The sequence below is a fragment of the Bombus terrestris genome, chromosome 3, assembly GCF_910591885.1.
Source record: "Bombus terrestris chromosome 3, iyBomTerr1.2, whole genome shotgun sequence".
Taxonomy (NCBI): Eukaryota; Metazoa; Arthropoda; class Insecta; order Hymenoptera; family Apidae; genus Bombus; species Bombus terrestris.
This window is the reverse complement of record NC_063271.1, coordinates 5,260,331-5,279,202: the sequence shown is the minus strand read 5'-3', so window position 1 is coordinate 5,279,202 and position 18,872 is coordinate 5,260,331. Positions and strand designations below refer to the sequence as shown.

Below are 18,872 nucleotides of genomic sequence, written 5' to 3'. Positions count from 1 at the left end.
TCTGTGAGACGAGTTATTTTTAACTTGAAGAATTTGTTACTAAACTAGATCTTCCGGCGATTTTCTAGGAACATTAATTTTTATCATCATCAGTTTCAATGATGAAAACTAACTCCTGTAACGATCGTTAAACAACCATCTAAATTCCATTCTAACCGCGAAACCAAAGGAAGCCCCATTGGAGAATCCAACCGACAACTGAAAGTCATCCTGTTAAATTCTGGAAACGATCTCACGAGCAAAATAGAGGGAAGCCAGTCTATTCGAAGGGTTCGTGTCACTGAACACGAAAGATCGCGTGCACCAGGAAAAATGCAAAAATTAATCGAGAGATGGGCTAAAGTACCAGAGTGTAAGCTCGAGGCAAATCGAAACACGTTGAGTGGAAATTGTCGGATGAGGTTTTCCAACGTGCAGACCGCTCGTTTATTTAATCGCTCATTCGCGCGATCAATTATCGGCCACCGTCCCCCGATTAATCATCATCGTTCATTGCGAAAATCGCCGAGGGATGATGAAACACTGGCAAAGGTAAACGATTGTACAAAATTTCAGGGGAAAATGCTTTCGCGCGTGCAGAGGAAAAAATGTCGAATAAAAAAGAAGGAATTCGTACATAAATTTTTCATTGTGATATATCCGTAGAGTATTTTATAATTGCGCTCCAGGGTTTATGCGTACTTTTGTCCAATTGTCCTACAAAGAACGTATTTAGTGATTGTGATCATTCAGATGACTATTTAAAGAGTGCGAATGTAAATGAAACGAGTTAGAAATTTTCAAAACAATAACACCGCTTCTAGAAAAAATTAAGGAACTCGTAAAAGCGTTTGAAAAATTCTGACGAATATTTCCAACTAGCCGGATCCTCAAAATTTCCGACAGCTAGGAAATTCCTAAATCAAACAAGTCCTAAAACTAAAACTGCCCGCGAACCGGGTCACGTCCAACTTCCGCAAGCCTCCCAATTCCCATCGGTAATCGTGGTTTCGCGAGGTATCAATTTATGTTCCTATAAATCATCCATCTACCTGATGCATTCGAAATACTTTGAAAAGCTTCGAAAAAATTACAAGCTATATTTAAGGAGAAAAGTATAAATAAAATTAAATTCTTTAAAAGAATCCTTCTTTTCACATAGAACGGTCATACAGGGAAAGTTTCTATATCTAATCTTCGTTTTTGGAGGGAATTCTATGTAAACGTGATTTCTGTTCGCAAAACTTTTTGCTAAAAATATAGACGAGTTTTCTCACAGAAATTCTCCCGCGAATATAATCTCCATCCATTCGTTGAAATTGATAAATTAATTAGTTATTCTTGCAAGTAATTTCGACAAACATTTTCTTCGTGCATTCAGAGTAAGTAGTAGGACGATTTCGAATAACTCGGAATTTGTTGTCCGAAGATTCGGAACATTCAACAACCTACCAGGGGCATTTATTAATTCTTCGAATAATTCTTTAATTAAAATATTCGAACGATTCGGAGGTTCGTTAAAATATTTAGTGTTATAATTTTTAATTTTCGCATTCACTCATTTATAATGGATGAAAGAAAAACACGGAAAGAGTTGGTTTAAAATTGGAAATTATTTAGCCTTTGTGCACGATCACGATTTTGATTTGCGGTTGTCGTCGTTTCGACTAAAGCATTTCGGCGCTGCAAAGGCCTCGTGACAGAAAGTCGATAGGAACGTTGCTGAAAATTAATGAGCCAATCGTGTGTATCCCCACGCTGCTCGAGTTGCTGGCATAATTAATGATCCCGTTATTTGTAGTTTCTTCGGTTCTCATTGAACTCCCGTCGGTTTTCCCAGATCGATCCTGGTTCTTTCGATGAAATCGATCGATTAAATTAGCACGTTGCTTGCCACGATAGTCGTCGGTGTTTGGCGTTGCTGTATCTTTTAGAGTGATTAAAATAACATAAATTTCGTGGACTAGAAGATTCGTAACAATGTTAATGACTAGTATAACATTTTGCAAAAATTGAATTGGCGCGGTATATTTCAACCTATCGTGACTCGCAAGGAAAAAATATATCAAATTGGCATGGCAGTCAACGTGTTAACAGAATTTATTTGACAAATATTGAATGAAAAATTGTATGGTTAAAGTCACACGGCAGCTAAATTGATCGATCAACTTCATCGAGGTTAATCGTTTAATCCGCGAAAAAATTGACGCTGCAACTGTTAACAGTTAAAGTATAAAATTTCTTACAGAAAGCTTAGCGATACTCGCGCGACTCTCTACGAACTTTTAAGTTATAGAAAAAGTTACAACTCCTATGATCGATTTAATTTGCTGGAGTTTTGAAATTACCATGTGATAATGACAGGTTTATATAGAAAACACTCGGTGGTTTTAGAAGCGTTCATTTTAGAAGCGACCATAGATCGGTTTGCCCTCTGTTCCTCATGAATTGCTAAACTTCGCCAAAGTCGTAACTTCGCTCTAGCGGTTACTTTCCGAAAGTATTATTCATCGTCTTGCTCACCTTCTATATTAAAGTCCGCTGACCAAAATCCTAGCGTCTGCAGACTTTAAAGTAGAAAAGTATCGAGAAATTCTTTGTTTGTTTAAAGCCTCTAGCAACTGAGAAGTTTTACCATGCTCTAAATCGAACGAACTTTCACGTTCTGAAAGGAACGAGTTCCTAGATTTGTGTTCATTTTAAATAACTCGCTCGTATTCAGATGATAAATTAGAATATTTTTGGAATAGTCTAACCCTTTGATTTACAATCTGTCTTTTTAGCAGCTATTTAAACGAGGTATTTTTACTGCCGCGATACCTGTGTGTTGAATAGAAAACAAAATAATTCGCGAACTGAAAAGTAGTTTAAAGCAACTTTTGTTCTAAAAACGTAACAGGCCATTGTTGAATTGAAACTATATGCCGCGTGGGAGTTACGGATATTATCTGCGCGACAAGAAATTCAGATAAACCGTGCAGAATTTCGTGACAGTGAAATACGTCGTATTTGTACAAAAGTATTTACTTACGTGAATGAGTAAACGAAATATTAAGACGTAAATATTTCGTAGAGAGTAACGATGAACAATTCTCTTTTAATATAACACTTCCTCAAACAGTTCTTTAACAACGAACAACGAATCTCTTTTGAGGTAAAATTTTAGAATGACTCGCTTCCTCAGTGACGATCCCCAAACATCTTCGAATCGGTTACAAAAATACCCTGAACCACCTCCAATTTGGAAACTCAAGTGAGATAATTAGCTCCAAATCAACTGAAACATCGTACGCCGATAAGTACCTATTCTAAAAATACGAAAGACCTCCGAAATCTAGAAAAATCTAGGAAAGTATCGTACGTAAACCATAACCGAAGAATGTTCCTCGATGTTTCTAAAACAAACCCAACAAATATTAATCCTATCATGGCAGAACTGTTAAATGTCGCAAACATATTCTTAAAACGCTTACAGATGGTCCAGTTCCGTCAAAAAACTATGCAAATTATTAAAAAAACGATCTCATCACCATCAAAGAATAAAACAGGAGAAGAAGCTCAACATTCGAAAAATAAATCTGAACAATATTAATCTTAGCACGAAAAACAATAGAAAGAAAAAATAACAGAAATCACAAAATATTCTTAAAACCATTAAAAATCATCCACTCACGAAATACCTCGTTTCACTAGAAAAGCTACGTACATTAGCTACTTGAAAAACCTCCGTTGCTATCGAAGAAAGCAAAAGAGAGAATAAAAAGAATATTGTACGTTATTATTCACCGTTTCGAACTCAAAGAACGTGGAAGATCAAAGGAAGAACAAAGGATAACAGAGCATCAGGATAAAAGGAAGAATCCTCGCAAGTTGTAGCAACAGAGAGGAAGAGGCCGGTCGTCACGCGTGAAAGAGCAGTTGGAACGACTTGGACGTGGTCGATTATCAGTGATCAAGCACGTCGCGGTCATTGACGCGTGATGTACGCGGGTGGAGTCGCATTGTTCTTCGTGCAGCCTGGGAGAGGCCTTAATTACGCCGCTCCTCGTACGTCGTGCGTGTACGTTTGATTTGCGTGGCTGGGCGGCCGTTACGTTAATTACGCGCGGACAACTACACGCTCGCATTGGACACGTCGATGCTTCATCCGAACGATGAACTCTCCTCGTTGAGAAACCTCGGTCGAATCGTCTTATCTTTCACTCTCTTTTTACCGATTCGATTTTTCTACCTGATTTCTTTTTTCTTGGCTAGAATTTTTCTGAAATATTTTTGGTATTTTACACGTATACGTGTCACATACATACGTGTATCTAGGATCGTCGTAATAACGTGTATGTTTTAATAAATCCGATGATAGATTTTCTTGTACATTACAAAATACGATAAGAGGAAGAGGAAGAAGAGGAAACATCGATGGAAGAAAATCACGTCGATCTAAAGACACGTTAGAAGAACGAGATGTTTATTAACAAAATGGTAGAGCTAAAGGAAGAAGGTATTTAAAAATACATTTAATACTGTTAATGTCGATTTAACGAAGTATGAAATTTTAATAGAATCGCAACAAGTTTCAGGTAGAAGGATATTTGATACAATAAAATCTCTAACAAGTAAAACATTATATCAAATGCTGCACATACCTCGGCGAACAAAAATAACCTGTCAGATTTATTGCACGCTCGAACAACCACGTAAAACACGGTATGATGAAACATGGCCATTAGACGTTTCAATTTGTTCCATGTTACCCGGCACAGTGTCTCATAATCACGTATTAACGTCGTTATAACGTCACGTGAGCGAAAACATTATGCCGAAAAAGGCGAAACACCAAGGTGAAAAAGCGAAGAAAAGAAATGGGATGAAACAAATAATGGAAGCAGGTGTACCGTGAAATAACCAGGAATTAAAATTCAAGGCTACTGAATGTTAAAAAACTACGTTTCGCATTCGTCGAGTGGTCGAACAAAATGAAACCTGCGCGATTAACGCGACAAAGAGGAGAAAAGAAGAAAGAAGTACGACAATACAACCTGCGACGGTGCACAATTACTCTCTCTCTCTCTCTCTCTCTCTCTGCTCTCGCGCAGAATTCATTTACCAAGGCTGGAGAGGGTGAGAATCGCGCTATACCACCGCAACGAGATCATTTATCAACGAAACAGAACGATCGGTCGTTGCAATAATGAACATCAAACGTGGTGTCACACGTTGGCTCGTGGTCGAGTTAGTCCGAGGCGAGGAAATAGGGCGACAGAGGATGAGGAAGGGTGGATAGACGTTGATTTAAGCAATGTACGCCAGCGTATCTTCATTTTCCTGGAAGTTTGAGTTTCACGCGATTGTCGATGATCGTATCCCCGTGTTAAACATCGTATTGAAGTAGAAAGATCAAAGAAAGAGGCGTATTCGAAGACCACAAGGGATAAACACGGTAAAGCTTCCTCTGACACAGTTAAAAGAAAACGTTAAAACGTCCAGTTAGAATCGAGGATAAAATAGATGAAATTATTGATTCGTTGTCATTTTACGTTTTACAAATAATATAAAAATAAGCATACACAGTATCGTTTTTCTCTAGTTTTCTATTTATATATAGAGTTGATCGATGTGTTTTTTCTCTCAAACGATAGGAAAATATAACGAAGAGATATAATGAATTTTCTACAAATACAGAATGCTATTTTACAAAATATATTACAGCTGCGAACTTGCACCACTGCGATTCTTAACCTCGCAAATGAGAAAATAATTCCGAACGTTGTGCGGGTGGTGTATCTTAACGGGTCGTGATCTTCGTAGTCAAAGATCGATTCGATTCGACTCGACTCCACTCGAGACCATGGGTATATACAGAGGAAGAGACAGAGGCAGAAGGGCTGTGAAACGGGCGAAATCGTCTGGTTTCGACTATGAGCCCCAATAATTCAGAGGCAAATTCTATGGTGGCTCGACAACACTGGCCGAACAAAGACCGCTGCTGGAACGGACAAAGGGATCACCAGGATTGACCCCGGCGAAAGTTCTCGTCTCTGTCTCCTGTTCTCGCCACTCTTCCCTCTTTGCTCCTTTCTAGTCGGTGGCGTGGTTCTCTGTGTCACTATGGCTCTCTGTCTCTCGCTTCGCTTTCCACAAAACGAACCTCTGTCCTCCGCAACTACGTCCCTGTACCTCGTGAACCTGTGGACAAATGAATGCGTCGCAACCGTGGTTGGATTAAAGAGTGAACGATGCTGGAGTGAACCGTTGGAATGGTGCGAGAAGGTCGTTGCGAAAGGCGAGACCGTGGAAAATGCTTTGAGGGTCGAAAATGGTGCTCGATGTTTTCTCTTTTTATGGGCAATTTAATACTTGATGTTTCTTTGGTTTTTAGGACAACGTGGGATTTTCGAAAAGATTCTATCGCAGAATTTCCTATAATGAAATTACAACCGATGGTAGATGTTCATGAGAAAAGTTATTTAGGGTAGCAAGTGGTAGTTTAGGGTTACTTCGGGTTTAGGGTTACTTCGGTTAATTAACCGACGAATATATCAATGTTTACTAAACAAATCTTTGTTCGGTTGTGTTAATCTACTTATAAGATTATTAATGGAAAATCCATTTCTAATTTTGAATATTCTCACGTATTGCATACATTCTTCTACGTGTTTGCACATTTAAATTCACCATAAATTTATAAGTATCCGCAGTACATAAAACACCGTCCCCTATAATGCCGCTTGGCAGAGTCAGGAGCTCGGAAATTTATCGAAGACGATAGTTCCAACAAGACGACCAAAATGTTGAAATACGGGAACGCTATACTTAAAACCGCGCGCAAATTAATGCCTACTAGCTAGCGAGCAATAAAGTGTGGCTTAAATTAAAGCGACTTGAGGGAACCATTCGCTTCTAACTATTCGTCTAGATAGCCTATTCGTGCTAATTATATATTCCATTGCTTTTGCCTTTCTATTCTCCTCTCCGATCCTTTTCGTCTCGAAACGAGTTTTGTTTAATCGATATTCATCCCAGTCACGTCGATTCGATTTTGCTTGCGATTTCCTCTTCTTCTTCTTTTACGCTTTTCAATTTTCATAGAAGCATTTATCGAGAAAAGTAGGAATCGTGGATAAAAAGAAAGCACGATAAGCGAAGACAGGAGGCAGTGGTTCATAAATTACGATTAGTCGAGCTTGCGACGAGATTATCGCAATAACGGGACAATGATCGAACGACGATTCAGTCTAGCGAAACGTAGTTATTTTTCTACCATCGTTGCGTGTTCCTCTCTGTTTATTTCGCGTGAGGCTTTTTTCGTTTACTAATATTCAAAATGCCACTTCGAATCAAGATAATAAAATATTTCAGTTTCTACCTTTTTGTTAAAAAAATCATTCCTGCTTTTATTTCTGAACCAAATACTCTGTCGATATTTAAAGTACCGTAATCGTATCAATTTTAATTATTTTTCTAACTGATAACCTTAATTTTCGATCATCGAATTCAGAAAATCCAGGACAAATATCTTTTTATCGTTTGAAATGTCATCCATAATGTATTAGCTTATTTTAACTAATTCTATTCAATTCATTTTAACCATTAAATTATCCAAGAGAGATCTCTCCGGTTCTATGATTAACAGGAGTTGGTGATCTCTTTTTGCAGACCAGGCCATCATGGACGTTGAGGCAGCGCTGCTGGAGAACTCTCCAACACTGTCGACGATCTCGTCGGATTGCACCGACACCACATATTCCGGCCCCGGCTCGCCCTATTCCCCGGAATCGCCGATCATCGTCACCTCCTCGCACAAGAAGACAAAGGATGACGAGATCACGCCTAGACCGACGCCCAGGCACCCGCTACCGCCCCGGAAGCCCAACTTCCGGATACGACCGCCCTACCTTATGATCTGCATCAGCATCATAGAGGTAACTCGAATAAATTCACTCGTTTGTCCATCTTTCAGAAACTTTATCTATCGATCGATAATTTCATCCTAAATAGACTGTGTAGAATATTTATGCGAATTTATATTTTTAAAGGCACGGATAAAGAATTGAAACTACGTATTTAAAAAAATGTGTTTTACCCTAAACGTTCGAAAGTTAAATAAATTTAAATGAAAAATTTTTGTTTGAAATTAAGTTTAAAATAGTTTGGGTAGCTTGTTTCTCGTGTTTCATATATTCCTGCATTTGCGCGAACGCTTCTTCGTATTTATATTTGTACACCGATATAAATGTAATCCAGCGACTATTCGCAATCTGCTAATAGATTAGAATTTTGAAATATGTGCGTCCGTGAGCGTAACTATGGGACGTTTGTTAGAATGATTTCGAGCTAGAGTAAGGATGTTTGCGAATGAATGGCGAAGTTCGAGAGGAACTCACGATTTCGGTAATTTGATTTGGAAATAGACGTGTTCTTGAATGGTTTGCGAGACTTCGCCGTGATTCATAATTGAGCACTGATTAATGGAAGGTTTTTGGGATGGGTCGTGAACCGTTTGAGCGCAGTGCAATTTACAAATGGAGGTGAAAATTAATTACAAGATAAAGATTGTTTTAATCCAACCGAATGGAAGCCTCGAACGAGAGTCTAAGCGTACATTCGGCGATATTATTTTGCGGAAGTGTGGTTTTTAAGTTCCACTTACTTTTACTCCATCAGGTTTAAATATCCAGCGATCTTCTCGTGTTCTACGTTACATAGTTTGCTGACGAAATATCTGCAACTTTCGCATGTGTTAGAATGATCGTCGCTGTACCGTGAAATTTTCGTTCCCGTTTTCCCACCCTCGACAGCAAACAATTCTACAGAAGCGAGAAATCGGTGAAAAGAGGTCGCGCCTCTATCGACAATTACAAAAGGAAGCTTTCGATCTCTAGCAAAAATAAAGAGTCCTCCGCGTCGATATTATTCCGCGTGACGTCGAATCCGGGAAACCGGATGCTCACCGAAAAACGTATATGCATTGCACGATTCGTCCGAGCTCGAAAAATTTCCCATTAGCCGGGCTAATGCGTCGTTGAGGCTGTTCTGCGACAAGGACGAGACGATGGGAATCTCTCTCAATTATTCGCACGAGTTCACGAAGGAATATCGTACTGGTATTTCAAGAAACTCTAGCTCGACTCGAACGGAGAGGAAAAAATAAAAGAAGGGAAGAGGAACGAAGACGAAGAAGAAAGAGGGGAAAAAATGGAGTCGAGACGTTCCTCAGTCCGTTCTATATCTTTCTTTTTTCGTGCTTCCGCGTTCCTCCGTCGGATTCTTCTCTCTGGCTCGATAATAATTCCAGTGAGCTTATTCGAGCACTTCCGGAAGCTCGCCGGTACGAGCAGCGAACGTGGCGGATAAAATGCGCCGAGTTAAAGCCACCAAGTTAAATGCACCTTTCTTTCCTCGCTCAGTTTCACGCAATAAAACAGAAGTTAACGCTGTCGACGGAGTTAATGAAACGGCGCGAGATCGGCGGCTGAAAAGAATGGCGGCCCGCGATGCGGAGGTCCGATTTCCACGCGATAATCGAGCGGATAACAGCGACAGAACGATTATCTTGCGGGATGTTCTGCAATGGATATCGCGAGCGTCCTGAATTTCACCGTTCAAAATTTTCACACCTGTCGGAAGGAAGCGAATTAATTTACATATTCTGGAAATTTTAGAACGGACGATTCTGTTGCCTTTTAGAAAACGTTCTCGAATAGATACCGGAAATGCTCAGAATTTAGTGTTTTTTAAAGTTTCCAAAATCTTTAGGGGGGGGAAACTTCTGTTGATTAGAGCGATTGAAACTGAGTGTGACTCTTTGAATTGAACTCACATATAACTGCCCTTCCGCTCTTATATACTTACGGAGGAAAGCTCGGTATGGGAGTAGTTTTAGAACGAAGGAAGCTGATTCGTTGTTCATGCTTTTCGTTATGAAAAGTGAGGACAAGGATCCGCGATACCCATTGCAGTAAGCATCCTACCAACGTGACTCATGGAAAAATCCAAATTTCTATTAGGTATTCTTTCTAATGTAATTTCTATTAGGTAAATGTCTGGTTTCTCCCATTATATAATTACCGGCTTTCTCTGTAATTTGTAAGAACGTACAATAGACTTTTTTCTTTTTATTAACGTGGAGGAAATCCGCACGGACACCAGGCCGCTACTGGGGGAAGCGGCGTGGTAGTGCCGGACTCCAACCGACTAAAACCTCCACGATGATCGTTCCGGCTGCGATCGAGAGAGGCCCGGCAATCTTGCGGTACGACCGCTTGTCGAGCGCGTCCGCAACGGCCGAAGAGGAAGAACATAACGACATTTCGTCGTCGAATCTCACCCTCTCGCCCCGCCGCCGCCGCATCTCCGCCGTGTCCCTCCCCACGAAAGTCCCGGGTGAATGTTCATAACGTCGGGTTCCTCCGATCTTCTCTGAGACCCCCCGGTTCGTGTGTCTTCCTCACCAGACGCATGAACGTGACCAGGGATCTGGCGGCCCACCCCCGGACGGCCATGGTTGCTCGGGCCCGCTTTACAACCCGCGGCTGCGCCGTTACTAGGGTATCCCTCCCCTGCACCGTAAACGATTTTTTGGTTCGCCTTGTTATCCATGAATCTTAATATCGCCGGGGTCGTCAACAAAGGTTTCCATCCTGGTGCCACTCACTCTTTCGCACCCTACCCCGATCAAGGCCGGTGCAGGGTGACGGGAAGCCTCACAAGAAGGTGAAGTGAGTAGTCTTGGCAGATATGGGCCCACCAACTTCTCCGAAGTTCTCCGCATCGGATCGGCCATTGGCGGGTACTAGAGGTGTCGATCAGCCACCACCCGACTATAGGAGAACATCAGATTTATCAGGATTTCCCAGGGCGTGGTCCTACGCCCTGAGAACCTGTACCCACCTCGTGCCCCCCACGTACAATAGACCTAAGGACCTTTTAAGTACCAATTATAAACCGAAAATACTTGCAGAATTAAATAATATAATCCTGCAGGTTTATAAGATTCGGTTTATAGTGGGACCTTAGGTTTATTGAGGATCTTTCTATAGGTGCTTGGACCTTGGCGGTCAGACAATGAAGGACATCGCGCGGACCTTTTCACGCGACGTAACACAGTTATTGTCTGAATAAATTTGGTCTTTTAAGACTCTCAAGATAAATCTCTGCCTGTTCCTTCACATCATTAGTCTCAGTTGTGAAGTTTGATAATTCGATATTGATAGTAGTCGTAAACACAGTGGCTAATGGGCTTTTTTAAGTCAATATCTAAGAGAAAGATAAGAGATATTTCTTGGTTGTAAAAAAGATAAGTAGAAAGTATCATGGGAATATTTAAAGTCATAACAGTTGGTCCAAGTTAGTCAACTTCATGACAAAAGATACAAGATTAATCTTGAATAAGAGCGAAAATTTGTACAGTTCCATTTAAGTTAGGAAATGCTTTTCACGATCCAAAGTACGCAGTATGTTTAATAATTACATTTCTTGTAACGACTTTCACGTTCGCTCGCGCAAGAGACATTAATATTTAATATTTATTTTACAAACGATGCACAATTACGTACAAAGGCAATGTTTATTACGTAACTTGTTGAAAATTGACAATCGAGTTCGACGCCAGTTCATTCAGAGCTTTTACACCTGCCTACATTCACCAAAGGCAATAATAATAACGAATAAATTATATTTTCCCCCATTTTTCATCCTATCGAAATGTACGATATTGTCAATTATCCCGCAGGTAGAAAGAAGCAAATTTCCACTTTGCCGCAATTGAACAAGTACGTTCGTTAGATTCGAACTGTAAATATAAATGATCTATATATTACTATCATTTTATACTGAATCAAGATACAACGTATTTGCACCTACTCAAAGTTACAAAACAACACGCCATTCTACAGTTTAGTTACTTTTATGGCAATTGACCAGAAAATTTCTCCTGATCGATCGATTTCTACATATACTTTGCCACGGAACCAATTCCTCTCTCTCTCTCTCTCTCTCTCTCTCACTCACTCACTCACTCACTCTCTCGTACGAAACAGGTTCCAGCAAAAGGCGAATAATCCAAAACCGCGTAAAATTCCTGTTCCTCCAGCAATAAAGGGATATTCGACGAACTGTGCTCGACCCAGAGAACAGCCCTCTCTGGTAAAATCAGAGTTGGCGCGGTGGCTGATTCGTCGAAACAGGGAGGAATCTAATCGGCGTGCAGGTCCAGTTTCGCGCGATGAAACGAACGATAACGTTTTCCAGCCGTGTGGACCTTTAATGAAAACGCTGAGATAGCGGAAACGGCGATATCCTGGTTGAAACGCTCGGCGAAAAGTCAACTTCCGTTTCGGTAATAATCGTGCCACCGACGCGACGGTTCGCTCCGCGTTCTTCGCGTGTAATAACGCCACCAGGAGAGGATGTAGGATAACGAACGCGATAAATCAGAAGTAAAAACGTGCACCTGTAAATATAGCTCGTTAGAGAGTTCTGATAAATCACTAGAAACTTCCCATCGAAGGGTGGAAGTCTCCTAACGCCAGCACAATCACCGTTAATCGCTGGATACCAATTTTTCAATCGTAACTGCTCGAATCTGTTGTAGAAACGATGACAAATTGGTGAATTTCCGATGCAGATAGAAAACCGAAGGATTAGAGCGTGGAAAGGACTTTCGAATGTTTGAATTATCGTGTATTTCTGTTGAGAATTTTGGATCTTAATAGCCGAAATATTGGTATAGGAACGCTAAATTTACACTTAAAATTTATATTAGAATAGTTATATATTTATGTGATAAACGATTTCAAAGATATTCATCGATACACACTTGCACGCGTTTCAGCACTTTCTTCCGTACCAAACTGTTAACTGAGAACAGTTTACGTTTCTCTGTTCTCGAGACGCCGCGCACACACATACTTTCACACACTGATATTCACGTACATGTATACACTACTACACAGCTAATCCATCTCAATAATTTCAATCGATAACGATAAATAATATTAAAAAGATTCGAGGACGCTTGAAAGTTTTTGTCACGATTATAGAACCTTGTAGTTTCCTACTTTATTTGTCACAGTAAAAATATTGGATGCGTTATTTTTATTCGTATTCACGTTTTATCGGATATCGCTCGCTAATAAATGTACTTTTTCTTTCTTCTTTCTCTTCTTTTTTCAAATAAATTGAAGCGTAAAGTTTTATAGTTAAGCAGAGAAGCGAAAAATACTCGTATACATTTGTTTCCGTAGGCGGTCGACAGTTTATGATTTATTTAATGGAAGAAACCAAAACGAAACTGGTACACGACCAATCCATGAACTTTATCGTTCTCTCGAGCGATGTTTTATCTCGACAACACTGACCATAGATCCTACAGGCGCATTTTTTTCTTCAGATCGAGTCTCTCGTCGGATATAAAATTTCACGATAGAAATTTCAAACAGAAATGAAAGATTGAAAGTACGAGATTCCTATTGGATCGTCTGTCGTTACAATAGTACGATAGTTTCGATCGATTGTGCGTTAAACTCGATTCACGGATCTCCTGGGAGATCATTTTGTATCCATAGGGTAACAACGTGAGACAATATCAATCTATTCATTGTTTTAATATTTAGGTCACTTGAAATATCCAGAGTATATGGTGAACTATTTTTCTTACTTTTATCTGTTTTTAATTATTTTTATTTATCCTATATTTATCGTTTTGCATAGATAAAATTCATGATATTGCTAGTAATAAAATGTCAAATTCATATCATATAATTGATCTACAATCTTAGCGAGCTTCGAACATTGATAACATGAATTTTCAAATATTAGAGCAATTTTTATTTTCTATCGTTATCGTTTTCAAATATCAGTTTTGGTATTTTTGACTATTGTATATTCGTTTTGTTTTTTTTCTCTCTAAAATCTATTACTGTGGAATTTTAGCAAACTCTAAATATCAGAGATACCTTTTGATATATTTTTCCCCTTAATTTCCTTTCGTCAATACCAATTTTACCTAAAATTTCAACTATTACATTTCCAATCGTTTCATATAGAAGATCTTCTAGAACGCATTTGCCTTTCGTTATTTCCCTTTTATCAAGAACCATGGGTTCCATGAAACAGAATCTCCTTTATTCGTAATTTTTCGGCTCTAATATCCGATAATTTTTAATCAAAACCATCTCGATGCTTGCTGTACGCAGCAATTTCCAGATTTATTACTTCGAGCGATCCGATGGTCCTGAAAACCTCGCTAAACTCGCTGTATAATCAGAACCCGGTCGAATCGAGAGAAATCGTCCGATGACGACAGGTGTTTCTAGCCTGACAACTATATGCCTCCGACAACCATCCAGTTTCGGCAGGGGAAAAAAAAGAGAGGAAAAAAAATAGAAGAAAAAAAAAGGATTGATGTTCTCGTGGATGTTTTGACGTGCTTCGTGTTCCGTGGAAATTTATTCGTTGACCATCCCGATAAATGGCGAGGAAATTCGTTTTATGAATAATTTCGTTCGAACAGACTAGTCCCAGCGGTTCTACGATCGCCGAAATAATTGGAAAAGCTGTTTATTGGCGTTCGTGCTCGTCCATTTATATCCGCGAAATTCCTGACAGACACTGTATACCGATATTCTTTTAAACTTCGTCATTCATATTCCAGTCTATAAATCTTTTATTAGAAATTCCTCTGTAATTCGATGTTATTACGAACCCTTCAATTATAAGATCCCATTTCAATCGAAGAAGTGACAACAAACATCCACTTAATCACGATCAAACACGCGTAATACGTCTCTCAGGCTTCGAACGAGACTGTCCGCCCTCGAAGCTTATCGTAAAACGTGCCCCTCCTTCTCGTTATTCAGAAACTTCTAGCTTTTCTTATCGTCCATCCGCGAAACTGGAAATTCAAGCGCACATGCCCATGTATCAAAGTTTCCGTGGCAATTTTCATAGCGCATATTTACTCGGCAGTTTAGCTCAGACTTACGACACGCCGGCAGCTCGTTGGACCACAAATCGTACAAAATCTCGTATCTCTTTCTCCACTCCTCTCGTTCCTGTTCGCTACGATCTTTTCGCTCTTTTCCGCCGAGAAACGTTTCTTCTTACGTTTGACCTGACGTGTTCGCGCCCCGGATCGCGACACAAGGTTTCCCCCGCGTAAATCATCCAGCGATGCGGATACACGCCGCTTTCGTGCCCCCCTTTTCCCTTTTATCTTTACGTCGCAGCTTTTACGACCACTGTGTGCCTTTCAGTCGCGGCACGTTGTTTAATGTAAATAAGGTAAGAGGAAAAATTCGAAGAGTTGGAAATTAGAAAATTGCAAATTAGAGGATTCAGAAATTGTAATATCTCGGAGATATTCGGAGATGCAGAAATTGGAAAATTTGAGAATTGATTTTAATCTTTATTGGGTGATGTTCAAACTACGTTGAAATATCTTTGATCAAAATAAGATTCATTCTTAGCTTAGCAAAGATATTTTTGACGTAGTTTTACTGTCGTAATTACGATTGTTGATATTATTAGAAAAAGCAAGAATATTGGCGAAATTTCCACGGGGTAAACTCTATTCGGTTCATCGACTGAACCGAAGGAGCAAAAACTCGAACGCGTATTATCGATGAACAACCTAGCGAATAATTAATTCCATTGGCGTATGGAAATTCGACCAGGCAGAATGGTAATTAATCAAAACTGCTTGTTTAATGCCGAATAAACTGGCGTCGCGTCGTTGTCAGCCTTTAAATAATGAACGATGCGAATATCCCTAGCGTTATTATGAATGATAATTGACGCCGTGCACGGTGCGCTTAGCTGCGAGAAAAGACGCTGTGTTATCGCGAAACCAGCCGTATAATTCGTTCATTGTAGTGAAAATGGCTGGCGTAGCGTAACGCCGTTACTTTAATTGGAATTAAAATTTTCTGAAAACCTTCGTTTCTTATAACATCGTGCAAATTCCAACTTATATTCCTTGCCTTAGAAGCAACGTTTCACCGAGTCGAACAAATTACAACCACGACGATACAAAACAACTAAAATTCAATCTCAAACTTTCTATATTTCTTACGACAAACAAAACTCATCCTTAAAACCCTTTGAGTGCTGAATACTCGCGGCCTATGCGGTCCGTACGGACGGCGCGTGTCTAGCGCTGACGATCACTGTGGACGGAATACTTTTTCGTTAGACTGAACTCTGTTGATTGACTATTGAAAGCGCAAATCGTAATAAGTTATAGTAATTCTTTTGCACGAGATTAAATGATTCAAGAGCGTTATTTTTTAATTATTTTTAATTATTTATTATAAACATTGAAATTTACAGTTAACTAGAATTTGGGTAATAAACTAGAAAACAATAAACTAGAAAACTAAATTTAGTAAATATAACACAAGCTAATAATTCAGTTGTGTGTGCAAAATTTCAAAACAATTATCCGACATCGCATTTTCTCCATTCCCTTATTTTTCACACAAACAACACATTTTCTTCTGGATAATTAGATGCGACTGTCCGCGAAACAGGTAGACAACTGTTATAACGAGGCATTATTGGCATTTGTTTACTGCCGTTACTAAGCAATGCATTTATATTTATCTCACACAAACGTAATAACATTACTTCTGCGTAGGTGTTCGGAAAAATTGAAAAACGCATACATGCGTCCTTAGTCCATGCCAGGCATTTACAGAAAACGCATATATATGTCCTTAGTCCACACCGATAGCTTTCGCCAGGCGCCTATATGCGCCCACAGCACTCTAAGGGTTAAAAAACTTTCCGTCGTATCGTACGGATCGTACAAATTCTACACAGTGTCAAGATCATACGATACTATTCAAATATGATTTTTATAAAATCCTCTATCCTTTATCAAAGCTCAGCCTTAAAACACGTTTCACTACAAAAATTCAAATATCAATTCCAATTTTCAAACGCTGTTTACTAGAACTTACCCTTGCAAACACGTAACGCTACACGTTATCACGCATCCTGTACGCTAAATAGCATGACATCGACGACTAAAATGCATTTTGGATGACGACAGATAGCCGTTCACTGCCTGGGAGACGAGGCGACGTTGCGCAGGTGGTTGGTCTACGATCCACGTCAGAGGGTGCAGGGCTGGAGGTTCGTCTCGTACATGCTGCTGCATTCGAACGCGCTTCACCTTGCGTTGAACGTAGTCATCCAACTGGTGCTCGCCACTCCGCTCGAGGTGAGTTAATCAAACTAATTGTCGACCAGCCGGCCTCGTTCGTTGGCTACTCTCTCTCTCTCTTTTCTCATTCGCAATGCTCGGCAAAGTGTATCTTTGGGTGAACCGATCGATCGCGTTCAAAGGAGCTACGTATCGAGCGAAAAGTCGTTATCGAAAGAACACAAAGGCATGGAAAGAACGGCAGGTGGAATTTAACATTAGAACTATCGAAGGATAAAACTTGCGTCAGAGAAATTAAAGCGTAATATATGGACGAATGTACACAGGCCATCGGTATTTTTGTTTAGTCATTCGCGATATTGGCATTTAAACAACGTTTGAATTAATGGTTCTTCGATGTAAATAGACGAACGTTGTTTCGATTAAGAATTATGCTGGTTCTGTTTAAAATGTAAAACATACGCGATCTTTATTTATAACCTACGATATTTTCTTCGGTCTTCCGTTATTTTTTACGAAATATTTTCTCCTAACGATCCATCGTTTATCCGTAGATTTGGCAAAAAAAAGTCACGGAAAATTCGCGATATTTGCCGTCGTAAATCTAGAAAATTTATACGAGTGGAATCATTACAGATTGGTCATTTGGGCGTTGATAAATTTGTAAAATTTTTACGGAAAATAACGGATTGCTTATTTCGATCAGCGTTATTGATCGATCAAATATAAATAAAATTTCTATGGGAAGTGATGAATGAGTTATCGAAACACTCTGATAGTTCTAATATTAAATGGATGGAAAATTTTACACTGGCTAATTGATCGAAATTTATCATCCCTTTTAATTCTTTTTCTCTTGCATTTTGTCATTATCTAAATCTTTTAATTAATCGATTAATATTCGACGAACGAAGAGAGAATTTCGTATTAGAAAGAATATTTTCTAAGGGCATAGAAAATATGTCGAACGAACGAAAGACGATATCGGTGGTCGTAGGTGGAACAGGGTCGAATAGGGGTGGCAACGATCTACTTAGGAGGTGGTGTTTGCGGAGCCCTTGGAGCATCTCTTCTTCAACCGAGCCTCTTCTTGGTCGGCGCTTCTGCGGGTGTCTATGCTTTACTTACCAGTCACCTGGCGCATCTTTACCTGGTTAGTTACAAATTATATTATTCCGCTATCATTGACATACGTATACGTATAAAATAAAACTTACCTATGCAGAAGTTGTTGATTCCTTTTTATCTTTCCTTGCATCTTTATTGCGACGTGAAGTAACGTTTCAAATTGAAAGTTTTAAATCTACACTTACACACATAGAAGAAAACTCCGCTTCTAGACAACTAGATAACGATTGTTCAACTTGCTTCGTACAATTTTAATTTGCCCGAACTTGCCACATTCTACTACAATCTTCTACAACGAACTCTAACACAGCCGTCTAGTTTCGTCCGTCTTTTATTATTTGTAACGTCACCGACATACTTGCCAGATAATTAAAAGAAGATGTTCCATGTCGTTTACAATCACCTTAGTTGCCCAGAAGTTCGTAATCTTATTGTAAATACACCATGATCCAACTTTCTGCAACTTCGTTACGCCGCGTCTACTGCTGCGTTTTCAGTTTTAATGCCATCAAGATTTCCTTAAAAACGAAACCTTGCGACATCTTCTCGAATTAATACTTCTGCCTCGATCCAATTTCCCTCAACGTGATCAAACACAAAG

The 18,872-nt window shown here is 39.5% G+C and overlaps 1 protein-coding gene across 4 annotated transcripts in view; it reads left to right on the top strand.

Moving 5' to 3' along the window:
• The window catches only part of LOC100650070 (protein rhomboid), a 171,333-nt gene that overhangs the window by 143,727 nt on the left and 8,734 nt on the right, over positions 1 to 18,872 (top strand). For all 4 annotated transcript variants that reach the window (XM_012320576.3, XM_048404229.1, XM_048404228.1 and 1 more), the window contains 3 exons: positions 7,633 to 7,898; positions 17,030 to 17,200; positions 18,141 to 18,296. In XM_012320576.3, coding sequence (XP_012175966.1) covers positions 7,644 to 7,898; positions 17,030 to 17,200; positions 18,141 to 18,296 — 582 coding nt within the window. In that variant the 5' untranslated portion in view covers positions 7,633 to 7,643. The remainder of the gene's footprint in view (positions 1 to 7,632; positions 7,899 to 17,029; positions 17,201 to 18,140; positions 18,297 to 18,872) is intronic.